Source organism: Talpa occidentalis, unplaced genomic scaffold (genome assembly GCF_014898055.3).
Source record: "Talpa occidentalis isolate TD23 unplaced genomic scaffold, MPIMG_talOcc4v2.1 talOcc4.6, whole genome shotgun sequence".
NCBI lineage: Eukaryota > Metazoa > Chordata > Mammalia > Eulipotyphla > Talpidae > Talpa > Talpa occidentalis.
The window spans coordinates 29334641-29348368 of NW_023604972.1; the positions used below are offsets into that span (position 1 = coordinate 29334641).

General features: G+C 32.2%; 1 protein-coding gene across 13 annotated transcripts in view; it reads left to right on the forward strand.

Annotated features, from left to right (window-relative positions):
* The window catches only part of FIP1L1 (factor interacting with PAPOLA and CPSF1), a 60872-nt gene that overhangs the window by 42469 nt on the left and 4675 nt on the right, over window positions 1-13728 (forward strand). For 7 of the 13 annotated variants that reach the window (XM_037530474.2, XM_037530475.2, XM_037530478.2 and 4 more), the window contains 4 exons: window positions 7702-7728; window positions 9755-9809; window positions 11159-11214; window positions 12014-12227. In XM_037530474.2, the coding sequence (XP_037386371.1) occupies window positions 7702-7728; window positions 9755-9809; window positions 11159-11214; window positions 12014-12227 (352 nt within the window). The remainder of the gene's footprint in view (window positions 1-7701; window positions 7729-9754; window positions 9810-11158; window positions 11215-12013; window positions 12228-13728) is intronic. The other 6 variants (XM_037530476.2, XM_037530481.2, XM_037530479.2 and 3 more) reach the window with 1 other exon arrangement.

Consider the following 13728-nt stretch of genomic DNA (forward strand, 5'->3'; position numbering starts at 1 on the left):
CCAGCAAACTTTTCAGATTGACACTTGGTGTAGTCACTAAGGCAGTTTTCACTCAGAATGGGCACTGGCTCTAATCTACAGTATGGCTGCATAGATAATTACCAGCTGAATGTAGGCCTTCATTAAAGCTGTATTTTCAGTGACTGTTTACCACAGAACCACATGACTACAGCATGTTCTCGAGATTGTTTTAATTTAGATTACCTATAAGCTGCTAGTGAAAGAAAGCTAGTCTGTCTGTATTGCCTTTAGAAGCACCCATTTTTCTTGGAGAAACCTTGGGTTTTGTTTTGCTTTCTTAAGAAATAAGAGGAAAAAGGAAAGGAAAAAAACTTAAAAATTAACCATTTTAATGTTGTCTTTGTTAAAATTAGCTTTTAAATGCATGTTTTTAAGACTTATGTCCTGTATATATGGAACAAATGTGGTAATGATACATTATGCCCATATTTTGGTGCTACCATCTTTTTCATAAATATGATGATCATACATCCAGTTTTGGCTGGAACAGTTCTACTTTATACCTTTTGTCCTAGCATCATCATTATTATTATTCACTCTCAGAAGAGTCTTAGTTGGGAGCATAACATGGTCATCACTAAGGCTCATTGCCTGAGTAGTTACTCCTTAACAACAGTGAGGTGCTAGAATTATCATTTAGTTAGCAAAAGGGGAGAGATGTATTGCCTTCTTTCCCTCTCAAACACTTCTACAAATTTACATAAATCCCTCTTAGAAACAAGAGAAAACAAAGAGTAGAGGAGGCTTTGAGTTTGAGAGTGCAATAAACATGTAAGGGATGCCTTGTCCTAAATTAACATAGTGACTTTGACTTTAGGATGTTTTGTTTGTTTGTTTTAATGGAAAAGTATTTAATGTGACTCCTTATTGTCATACTAACAGCTTGACACCAAATACTGGATTAATCAGTGTCTTCTGTAATGTTTGCAAAATCTGTTTTTTTTCCTTCATTTTCCAATGAGCTGGAAAATAGTTTTTACTGTGTTATGTTTTTAGAAATGCTTTAGTGTCGTTTCATACTTTTACTGAGCAATAATAACTAATATTTATTCAGTGCTTACTATTGAGGGCACTGTTTTAAGCACATTTCCATGTATGTGATTTTTGATAATTTCTGTAATAGAACATTATTCTAATTTAACAGATGAGGAAACTGGAGCTTAAGGAGTTTAAATAATAGCTAGTAATAGCTAGAAAGTAACAGAACCAGAATTCTACCCACTTTCTTCCCCCCTTCCCAAAAAGTTTTGTTCAAAAGTCTATTAACTGCTATAAAGACTGTATTGGATTATGTATAGTCACCCAATAACATGTCCTAAAAATTTTGCTTTTCTAAGGGTTTTCCCCTGATATTAAGTGCTTTCATATTTATTTGTGGGTAGGAAAATAATGTTGTGAAAAGCAAGTATCAGATCTCAAAAACATTTTTTTTCAATTAAGTGAATGTTTTACTATTTGCCAAGTTTACAAGTCTAAGTTTAATTGAATAAACCAGTTTTGAAGTACTTGTTTATTGGAAGAAAAATGGTAAAATTTGAAAGATTGATGTTATAGAATAGTTGAGTTTGTGGATTTTTTTTGTTGTGGTCAAGTATACTTTATATAACATTTATTACTTTAACCTTTTAATGACAGTTTAATGACATTCAGTGCATTCACTATGCTGTTGTAAGTAACATAACTATGCTGTATGCTTAAAACTCTTTCATTATCTGTAACACTGTGTATTCATTGAGCAATGCCGCCCCCCTACCCCCTTGCCTGGTAGTCTCTTTTCTATGAATTTGCCTATTGTAGGTATCTCATGTAAGTGGAATCATATAATATTTATCTTTCTGTGTCTGGCTTATTTTATTTGTTTTCAAAATAATTTAATGCTTATGAATAGGTTTTAACTGTTCAAACTATATTACATTTTATGGTGGACTTTTAATTTACTTTTTAAACTTTTAAATATTAATTTACTTTATTATCACATATTTTATCTTTTATAGTAGAGTTGAAAAAGACATTTAAGGCATTTTTTTAATGTTAATCACTATTAAGGCTCATGTGACTGACTATGGTTCTTGAAGTCTTGGAAACAGAAATCTAGCTCAGTAGGAGAATACTACTAAGTTAAGGAAGACTTTGATTTAGTGAGATATAGTTTAATTAAGCATATCCACAGATATGTCATTTCTGCTTTCTAAGTTGGAGGAAGGATTAGCTGTTTATCTAGATTTTGAAATGTGTAACATTCGCATTGTAGAAGGATATTCTTTCCCAAGTACTATGTCACTGTCTTAGTAGACATCTAGTACTTAAAATTGCATGAACTTGAAAATCTTGTTCATGCTTTCAATATCTTGATTTTGGATTAGTGATGATATATGGGTCTGAGGGAGAAAAGCAGCTGACATTTGGAGCCTTTCTGCTTTCTTCTAAGGCTTTCATTGCCTTTAGATTGTTTTTCTGTCAACAGCCTGGTTCCAACACAGTGGCTCTCAAACTTTTTGTTCAGACTCCTTTACACTATTAAAATTACTGCAGTCTTCAAAGATCCTTTATTTATATGTGTTATATCAATTTTGGGGGGTTAGAAATTAAAACTGAGAAGTTAAAATACTTGTTATACTTAAATATTAATTTAAAAATACTCCTCCTGATAAATCAATTACATATTAACATCATGACAGTATTTTTATGGGGGGGGAAAACCTTTTTCCAGGCTAGCAGACAATATTTGGTGTAGCGTGGCCTTTTTTTTTTTTTTTGGCAAATCTTTTTACTGTGTCTTAATAGAAAAAAATTGGGTTTTTCTATTTACTTGTGCATAAAATTTATTGTGATATCATATATAACCTCTGGGAAACTTCATTGTATACTTGTAAGAGAATGAGAGTGAAATGGCAAATAACATCTTAGTTTTTTTATGAAAGTAGTTTTGACCTTGAGGATTCCTAAAAAGGTCTCAGAGACCTCCGGGAATCTCCAGATAGTAACTTTGAGAACTGCTGTGTTGGCAGAAACTTGACTTAATATTGGGTGAATATTATTAATGTCCTTGAGGAAGTACAGTTTTTTCCCTTTGAGAAACTATTTTATGAGTATATTCTGTTCACATGTGAATGTGAATATAATAAGCTATTTGCCAGAAAATAAGCATTTGAAAAATGTATTTTTTAGAAGTATCTTTGAAAAAGAATTCCTTGAAGTTTTTAAGAAGTGTGTTAATTTTCTCTCTTGTTGTGTTTTTCTATACTAAAAAGAAATGCAGTATCCTATCAATATTTTCAGTAGGCTCGAAATAGAGGATAATGTTAATTATCTGTAAAAACAAAATATTTTCTGGCACAATTACAGTAATTTAAATGAAAGTTTAATAGAAATGGAAAACTTTAGGATGTTGAGTTTTGAATGTCTTTTCCCCCATGAATGCTCCCTTTATAATAATTATATTATTAATGTGCTGTAGAAGCTATATTATGTAGAATTTAATTAAGATCTAATTAACAAAATTACTCTTGTTTGTGCTACTCTTTCAATCATTGGCTATATATGTGCTTATAGAGATTAGCTCTTTTATAAGTTCTCTGTAAAATTTACATTTCTTTTGGATGGATTTTATTCATTGATCAAGAGTTCCTAGTAAGGTTAAAATAATTCATCCATTTTATAGTTTACCCAAAACTTCTACCTGTTAAGTATAGAGTATGCTGTAACTATTGTTACTTTGTTTTGTGAGCATTTCACCTTTTAAAACACATTTTTTTCTTTAAAATTACTTTCATCCTTTTTTGTGTCTTGTAATTACTTAGTTCACTTTAATGCTAAAGAAGTAGCTTTATAGTTTTTTATATCCCATGTTTCTGTATTTTTAAAGGTTAGATGATATATGTGTGTCTGAATGTGTTTACATGTAATTAAAAAATACTGATGGTATAGAACATGAGTTAGAGGTGATATTTAAAATAGTGCTGATGAAATTTGAAAGTTATTAGTAAATAGAAATCATGTATCACATAATCGTGCCATGCTTTTTTCTCATTTGAACTTTACAGAGAAATAAGTGGCTATAATATGTACTGGTTAACTCTTATTGCATAACAAGGTACTTCAGAACATAGTGATGTTTAAACCAACAGACATTACCGAATAGTTTTTGTGAGTTAGAAGTGTGCGAACAGTTTACCTAGTCCCATGCTTCAACATCTCTCACAGACTTTGAGAGCATCATCTCAAAAAGACTTCATTTTCAAATCCACTCCCCTCTTCGTTGAAAAGATTGTTTCTTTCCAACATGGCACCTTGCTGTATCAAAGCATGAAGACAGAAGAGAGTAGAGAGGATACCAGCCAAATAGAAGCCACTCCCTTTTGTCTCCTAGTGACATTCTATTACTTTTGCTGTGTTTCACTTGTTAGGAATAACTCATTATATTCAAACCATTTTCAAAGGGAGGATATAAAATCCGGAGGTAATAAAAAGGCATAAATACCTAGAGGCAGGGATCATTGGAAGCCATGTCAGAAACTGCCTATCACCTAACTTTCTTATGTCTTATGGTGGGATACCTTGAAAATGAGTTCATAGACGATCTTCAGCTTTTTTGTTGAGTATAGAGCCTCTGTTTTGTGACAATTTTGAAATAGTCAAATTCCTTTTAATATTTGTATGCTGCTTTTCTATTTGTTGAGTTCAATTCCTTTAGACCCCCAAATAGTACTTCATTTTCCCTACCCCCAGGATTTACATTTCAGAGTATTTGTTACATATTTTGAGGATACCAGAGAACATGGACTGCCATAAAGTTATACTGTGTTTTTTCATAGTGTCATTTGCTTTATTGGATTCTTAAAAATTTGGAATGAAATTTCATCTATATTGAATATTGAGGTGCTCAGTTGTGCAATTAGGAAAGAAGTTTAGAGTCTTCATCCTCTGGCTCTGATTAGCAACATCACCATCTGTGTGATGGGAATGTAAATTATCTGGCCTACCCTGAATTGACCGAATCAGAAATTATAGGAGAGGCACCCAGCCATCTGTGTTTTAACACAATCTTCAGGTGATCTCTGATGGTCACTGAAGTTTCAGAACTACTGATCTAATAATCCATTGGAGCTTGAATATTACTTTTGGGGAATACCAGAAATCTTACATTTACTGCTTTTATTGCAAAGCTTTCCAGAAAATGAAACATTTTTCCTAGTTGTCTTATAAAGAATTGAGAAAAGAAACTCAATGCTCTTCTGCCTTGTGTGTTTCCAGTCTTTTGGCCAGGAACCTGGGAATTTTGAGAGTCAGAGGACAGGGATTTTGAGACTCATTTTCTCTTCCTTTATTACGCTATTTCTCTTCTTCTTCTGCTAACAAGAGTCAAATACTTTGATTTTTAGATGAGAATTATGCTAGCCTTACATTATATCAGATATTTAAACTTAGTTGCATTTTGAAAATACATTTGACAATTGTCAAAAAGTTATTTTGACACAGTACACTGACATTGATTGTATAGTGTTTTATCAACTTTATATATTCAGTGAACATTTACCAATAAAGATTAATGTTGAAATATCTTAGATGAAAGAGATCTCACAAGTAAGCCTTTCTAGTTCTCATGCCACCTTTTTGATGTGTTGATATCAATTGGAAAGCCATGGAGATGTGTGTGTGTGTGTGTGTGTGTGTGTGTGTGTGTGTGTGTTTATATAATAATTACATAGAGAGGGAGAGAAAATGATTTTTTGTTGAGCTCTTAATTCCTTCCAGTTGATTTTTTTTTTTCCTTCCAGTTGATTTTTTTAAAAAAGCTGTTCTGATACTACTGTAGTAGTTTAAAGTTAAAAGCAGACTTGTAATTTTAACTATTTTCATAACATGCTTAATTGATTTACGCCTTTTTATGTTTTGTGGAAGTTTGACAACTTAAATGTTTTTGAGGACTAAATTTTGAGAGACTGGCTAGTAATTTCTTAGTTATTTTGCTTGAAATCACATTTTAGTACGTTCTACTGAGCATTAGCTGAAGTGTGATGTATATTGCTCATTTAGATAAACTTATTAGGATTACAGAGTGGGTAGCCAAATTGGTATAGTCCTTTATCTTATATACCTTAGAGAATAATCATATATTTAAAGGTGAAAACTAGGTCAAATAGTGAAGTTTGATAGTGTAAAAAAATTTATACTTTTCTAAAGAAAAATCAGGTAATAATAGAACATTTAATATGTTCTGCCTTCCTTATTTAGTTCCCACTTAGTTTGGTGTCTGGGCTCTGCTAGCTTGTATTGTTTTTGTTGGATTCTTTTTTTTTTTTTTTTTTGGTGGGACCCTCACTGGTGTCCAGGGAACGAACCTGCAGCCTCTGCAGCCCAGGGCTCAACTGCTGCACCACCAAGGGGAGGCCCTTTGTTGGATTCTTTTAGTTTAGTAATTTAGGATGCAACAACATAACATTAGAATAGATGAGAATTGCCATTAAACTAGATCGGTTTAGTATATTTTTTTGTGCTTCATGATTTTTGAAACATGTCTGCTTTACGTATCTCTTTCAGTCATGTTGGTTTTGTAAGTTTAGCATATCCTTTTATTACAAAGGTAGCTAAGTTAGGTGCTTCATTCTTCATTTTAAGGTCAATTGCTGCTTGAAGATCTTTTTATAGAAACCACTGATTCTGGCAGAACATCCCAGAAAAGTTTTAAATAAATTATTAGCAGGTGTTTCCATTGACAAGAAAACAGTCGAAAGCAATACTATTTATATTATTTTTTCTGATATATTTAGTAGATGTATTAGTTTTTTCCTGTTTTGGACAAATTTTGATGCAGTTTTTAAGATAGGATTTAGTAGACCATTTTGTGTTGAAATTTTTTATAGTATAACATTTTTCATGAAAAAATTTTAATTTTTTTGTTTTCCTACTTAGATATGTCCTTTTTCTTCAACAGAAAGCCACAGTTTGCATGCTATATAAACTTTTTAATATATTAAAATTCTAAATTTTAGTGCTAAATAAGCAAATTTTGCGTTAGGATTTATGGGCACATTTGACCAGTCTAAATAGAGAAGGTTTATGCATAGTTTATAATTTTTACATATAAGTGAGAGTCATTAGTATTTACTGACTCCAACAGAAATAAATCATCTGCATTTATTGTAATGTGCTCTGGGGGTGTATATATGTGAATTGACTATAAACCCCCTTTCTCTACTCCCACAAATCAAGAAAAGTAACTTTTCCCTATTACCGTCAACAATGGCAAGACAGTCTAAATCAGCACTATTTAATAAAGTGAATATTCATCATCTTTAGTTACCTTGCACTACCTACAGTGTTAAAGAGCTCATTGATCATCTCCTCAAATAACAAGATCAGACATTAATTCTCATTCTTAGTGTTAATTTTATGGAGTTTGTATATGCACAAGTGTGCTTTTTTAACTGATGTCTAATTTTGTGATTACAACTAGTGGGGAAAACCTTGCTATTAGGTTGTTAGACTGGGTTTTCATCAGGAAGTCGGCTGTTAATACTTGTTGTTCTTCTGCAAGAAAACAGAATGTTTCTCTTGAGTGAATAAGCCAGGAAAATGAGGCGAGGGGTTTTATTTCAAAGTTTGTTTTGGTGATGGCATAAATACGTAACAGGTTATGAAATCCAATTACTATATTAAATTTCATCACTTGTTTTTTAGGTATTCCAATAACTGTACCACCTCCAGGTAAAACTTTTTTCATGTTTTCTCCATCATTGTTAATAAACATGAAATTTCAAGCTTATAGTTACAGGATGGACAGTGTTGATGTGGTTAGAATATGCAATAGGCTATTGGGATTTCAAGGTCCTATTTTCAGCTCTGCCTTTGCTTCATTCCAGTTTTGATTAAGATAATTTAGTTTTCTTATATCTGTCTTACCCATTTCTGTGGAAATAGAGATTCTGGGAAAATTCTCACCATATCAATTTGTTGACAAAAATAGAGTATAGGATATAAATAAAATTTTTCTTAAGAAATGTTTTTTCAGGCCTGTGAATTTTTTTAATGATAAAATGACTACAAGAGAAGAGAAAGATCATTTATCTTGACTTTATCATATTCTCTAATTTTATTTTGCCTTGCTGGCCTAACAGTATCGTGAGAAAATTTCTTCTGAACCTCACAGTTGGATTGATTGACCATTGATCAGATGGTTGTTCTTAGTGGTGATTTAATTGTTCATTATTGCAATACTATGACTAGAAGGACTTTATACTTGGTCCAGTGTTCTTGGTGGTGTTTTGTTTTTACATTTTTTCAGGTTTCATTTCTTTTTTTTTTTTTTTTTTTTTTGGTAGTGTAATGCAAATGTGATGGCAGTTGTTTTTATTGAGTTCAGTATTAAAATTCAAGGAGTGTAAAGAGAATGTGAGGTTACAGTGTTTGCAAGAGTGGGTCTAAATTCAAAATATCCTTGATAACAGAAAGTGGAGTTTATATAGCATTGGATAGTCTATATATTTAGATATGGGATAGAGTCACTAATTGTATGTGAATGTGACTGAAAAAAATTTAACCAGGAGAAGTCATAAAGGAATCATTGGTATGTCTTTTTAGTTTGAAATGAGATGTGGTTGTGAGGCTATATAAAACAGTATTGTGGACTGTAGAACTAATGTGGTAATAGCTAAACTGCACTTCTAAGATATATAATAAGGAGTTACAGAACCTAAAGCTGGATACAGTGAAGATTGTATTAACTATATATTGAAGAAGGGCCCAAAATTGACTAAATGTGCCTATGAGAAGGGTCAAGAGAACTGGGATCCATTTTTCCATAGAATACTAATAAGGAGGCTTAATGGAAGTGTTTTCAAATATGTGGAGGTTGTTAGAGAATATAGGAATGGATTGCTTGTGTCCTCATTCAGGACGGCAATGTGAATGGTAGTGTTAGACTTCAAGTATATAATTTAATGCAGTTCCTAGTAGTAAGTGTTGTTAAATCTTGGAAGGAATTGTCATTATAAGTTTTGGAATCTTAAAGTCTTTTGTTGGAATGCTTTATTACCTACTCGAATTTGAAAGTATAGAGTAGATTAACTGTTCTGGTCCCTTTTAGCCATATTCTGTGGTATTTCATTTAGATATGCAGATTTTGTGATATAAAGTTGCAAATTATTTTCTTGCCAAACTAATCCAAAACTACACTCTGTCCCTTTCTTTGTAAAATAAAATAGGTATTTTGGGTTTTGCTATTTAAAGTATATTTTACAATGATGTTCTTAGCCTTAATTATGTTTAATGGTAAGATTTTATTCATAAATTACACATTTAAATTCCTATACATCTCAAACTCTCAAAATATTTTTTGAAAGTGGTAAATGCTATTTTATTTGCTTTTGTTTTAAAACATTTCAAGTATAGCATATCTGGTGGCAATACTACTACTGTTTTATATATGGAAAAGGTAAGGCATTGAGATTAACTTTCTCATATTCACAAAATGGGCTGTGTGTGGTGCTGAAAATAAGACCGGGTGTCCTAACTACCAATTTGTGTTCTGTGTATTAGACCAGAATGTTCATTGAAAGTTTTAATGCTTCAAAATATGTTTATAATTTTAAGCTCCATTTTTTTTGTCCATTATAACATAGAGAAGCACGTTTATGTCCCCAGAGATATTTAGTGATTTCAACAGCTTTATTGCACTCTTGACATTAAAGGTATATTCTATTAACTTTTTTGATCTTCTGATTGAATGTTTCAGGTTTTCCTCCTCCACCTGGCGCTCCCCCGCCATCTCTAATACCAACAATAGAAAGGTAAAGCAGTATAAATACATTTTTTTAATCATTGCTAGGAGGATCCATGTACATATCTTGGTAACATTTTGAAAGATCTAATTTTGTGAACAATAGTACCTGCTTTTAAATTCACAGATCTATATCTATGTTAGTTATTTTATATAAGATGTTGGATCTATAGCCAGGTTTTTTAAAAAAGGACAAAGGAAATGGATAGGACCTTGCAAACTCTTGCTTTGATTTATTCACCCTAAATTGTTAAAAAATTTAACAATAGTAATTTTTGTAGGAACTACAAATATAGATTACTGGCAATCATGAATAATGCATGTCTGTTTTAGGAGTAGGTAAGCACAACTGTTTTTTTTTTTTTAAAAAACGGTCTTTATTCCTTGCTACCCTGCTGCAACTCAGCTTCCATAAAGGATGATTGGATCCATGCTGCATGGCAATTGCCTGATTTTTTTATACCCTGTACTTAAGCTTTATGTTAGGTGCAATGCTGTACTGAAGACTATTTTCTTCATGGTAGGCAATTTGTGTTTAACAACATAAGCTTTGGAATCACACAGATCGGGTTCACATTTTGACTTCAGAACTTTTCAGCCATATGTTGCTTGGCAAGGTTCCTAAACTATGTACTTTGAGACACAGTTTCCTCTTTTATCAAGTAGGATTGTTAGAGTTGTGAAGATTGAAACAATTAGTGAATATAAAGCATCAGCATAGTTCACATGTAGGAATTACTAATCAATGGTAGCTATCATTATTTTCTCTTTAGTAGCAAATAAGCTACTAAACTAATGTATTTTGGATAAAATAGTCCAAATTACTTAAGACTGAGAGACTGTCATCATAGATAGCATCAAGCCATGTATGAATGATTTTCAAAGGAAATGATAAAACTCAGCTAAGTGTGAATTGTGAGAACATACAGATTTTATTGTCTTTATTAAACATCTGTTTTCTCATTCAGAGTATTAAAAGGTACTTGTTGATCTTGTCAGTGGGGCTGAATTTCTCATTTATAGCCATTAAAACTAATTTTTGAAGATTAAATTTTAACAAAGTCTCAAATATTCAATTAGCCTCAAAGTTTGTTACCTTGTGAGTCAAGTTGTTTTGACTGTATTACTTACGTTAAATAGTGCTTAGTAAGCTATATATATATTCTTTACAAGTAGATGATCGATTCAATATTTACTGAGGTTAAAATGTCTCTATTTTAATGTATGAAAAGACAAAAGTACAGAATGAAAGCTTATTATGTAGTCGGTAAATGCAAGTCATAATTTTGCCTTGATATTTTTTGCATTTGCACCAAACTGTTAAAATTCAGAAAAAAAACACCTGTTTTTTTTCAACAGTGGACATTCCTCTGGTTATGATAGTCGTTCTGCACGTGCTTTTCCATATGGCAACGGTAAGTATTAATTTTAGTTGCCCAGATTGATTTTGAATCAGCCAGCCATGCCCCGTGGTTACTCTTGAATTGTATTATGCATATCTCTAATAGAAATTCTTTTGGTGAAGTCTGTTGGTTAGAATTTTTGCTAATTTTTTTTTAATAAATGCTTTTGTTACATTATTACTCTTGAAATAGAACTTTGTTGAGTACAAGTTCTTGAATAAATTTTTTCAATGTCATTTTGTCATACCATTGATGGGGTGAAAAATCCTGGCCTGTGACATTAAACAAATGCTTTTATTTATAATAATGCTTTCATTATTATCCCCAGTTAACTCAAAGTTGCAGTTCCAAGAACCTATCTACAGAAAACCTATCTAAAACCTAAAACCTATCTACAGAACCTATCTAAAAAATTAAGTGAGGGCTTCCTGGACATGTTTTTTCAGGTTGACCATTATTTTCCTTCAGTACTTTGAAGGTGAAGGTGTCCTTATGTATTTTGGTTTACATTTTGATATTGGGAAGTTTATGGTATTATGTCTTCTAGTTCCTGGTAGCCTTACAATAAGGAGAATATTTATATGTTAGTTCTCTTTCAGGTTTGTTTCTCATTATACCCTCTAAACTGTCTGCACTATATGTTAATCTTTTTTATTTATAAGATAAATACCCATTATAATCTTAAGAAGCATTTTGGGTGAAATTTTATCTTATATTTTAGTATTCCCCCAACCCTTCTATCTTTCTCTTGTTTTTTTTTAGGTACCATAACTTTTGTTTTTAATTATGTTTATTTTTATTTTTCTTATAGTTGCCTTTCCTCACCTTCCTGGTTCTGCTCCTTCATGGCCTAGTCTTGTGGATACCAGCAAGCAATGGGACTATTATGCAAGAAGAGAGAAAGACCGAGATAGAGACAGAGACCGAGACCGAGAGCGGGACCGTGACCGGGACAGAGAAAGAGAGCGCACCAGAGAGAGAGAGAGGGAGCGAGATCACAGTCCTACACCAAGTGTTTTCAACAGGTTTGTTGAAAGTGTAGGAATCTGTACACATTTATTTCATAGGCTTCTTAGAATTTATATTTGATGTGATGTTGGAAAATCCAGTTCAACTAGAGAAGGATTACTTGAAAAGTGATTAGGGATAGGAATTTTAAATTAGTCTTTTTGATGTCATGATGATTTTTTATTCCCTGAACCAATGTACTATAGTAAAATTGGTGAAAGGAATGCCTTTCTTTTTAATAGGGCTAGGGGATGATTGCTAAAGGATTGGTTGGCTTGAGAAGCGGCTTGGTGATTTACCTGCAGGTGTGTCATTAGGTAGTTCAGATTTAGGAGAAAATAAATAATGATGGTTGGTGTCTGGAAATTGACTCCTAAAACTTTCTATGCCATTGGAAAGAATTCATACAATGATGTGGTACTGGCATGTATTCCTGACCTTAAGAATAAACTTCAGAATTCTTAAATAATCTGTAAGATATATCATACTCTGGCCTCAGTGCACCTTTCTGCATTTTGACCCCAATTCTCTCCAATATGCTGCTTGTTCTAGCTACACTTTACTGATTGCTCTTCTGATTCCTCTTGTGTCATACTTCCCTTGCTCATGTTGCTTCTCTTCTCTGCCTCACAAACTTCTCTTCATTCTACAGTCCGTTAGTTATTTCCTTCACATTCTCCTTAAGCACTCTTTGTATTTTCTTTGAAGCATGTCTGTCTTAGTATGTCTCTTTAAGGGTATTGAGCACCATTATTCATTTTTGTATCTTCACACTTTTTACAGTAATGCCTAGCAGTGGCATTACTGACTTAAACATTTCAAGAGGAGGAAGATGAATACAATTTTGAAAACTTGGTGAAACTGTCTTTCCTAAACAGATTTTGAAATGAAGAAAAATCAGTCTATCACTATCATAACATTAATTTGAACATCTTATTCTTCAAAGTATTAATTTGGACATCTTATAGCAGTCTCAGTATCATCACAATGTAAAATGAAGTTAAAGACAATTTTTTCTCATGCCAGCTACTTTTTGCTGAATGAGATGAAGCAGTATATCATTTCAGGATGTGGGCACGTACTTGATTCAGGAAGCATTTTTTTTTTTTTTTTTAGATATAATCATGTAATTATATTTCTCAGTCCAAAAAAATATAGGATCTGGGGGATTTATCTAGTTTTTTTTAAATTTTGATTTGTTGGATGAGGAAATGGAAACACAAATTAATGGTGGAGTTGTTACTTAAATATGGTTGAGATACTACTTAAAATCCTTTCTAGTGTTAAAATTAGGTAGCTTAAAAATTATAACTTAAAGATTTTCATTTTCCTTGTTCCTCTGTGCACTTGATTATTTTTGAGTTGGGGGAGCAATTCATTTTTTTATTCATATAACAGATATTCTGAGTATTATGCACCAGGCACAGAACTGTCTGCTGAGAGACAGAAATAGTCATATGCTATCCTTATAGATTTAACCTGTCAACTTGACAGGACTGGTTAATAGTTTAAAACATA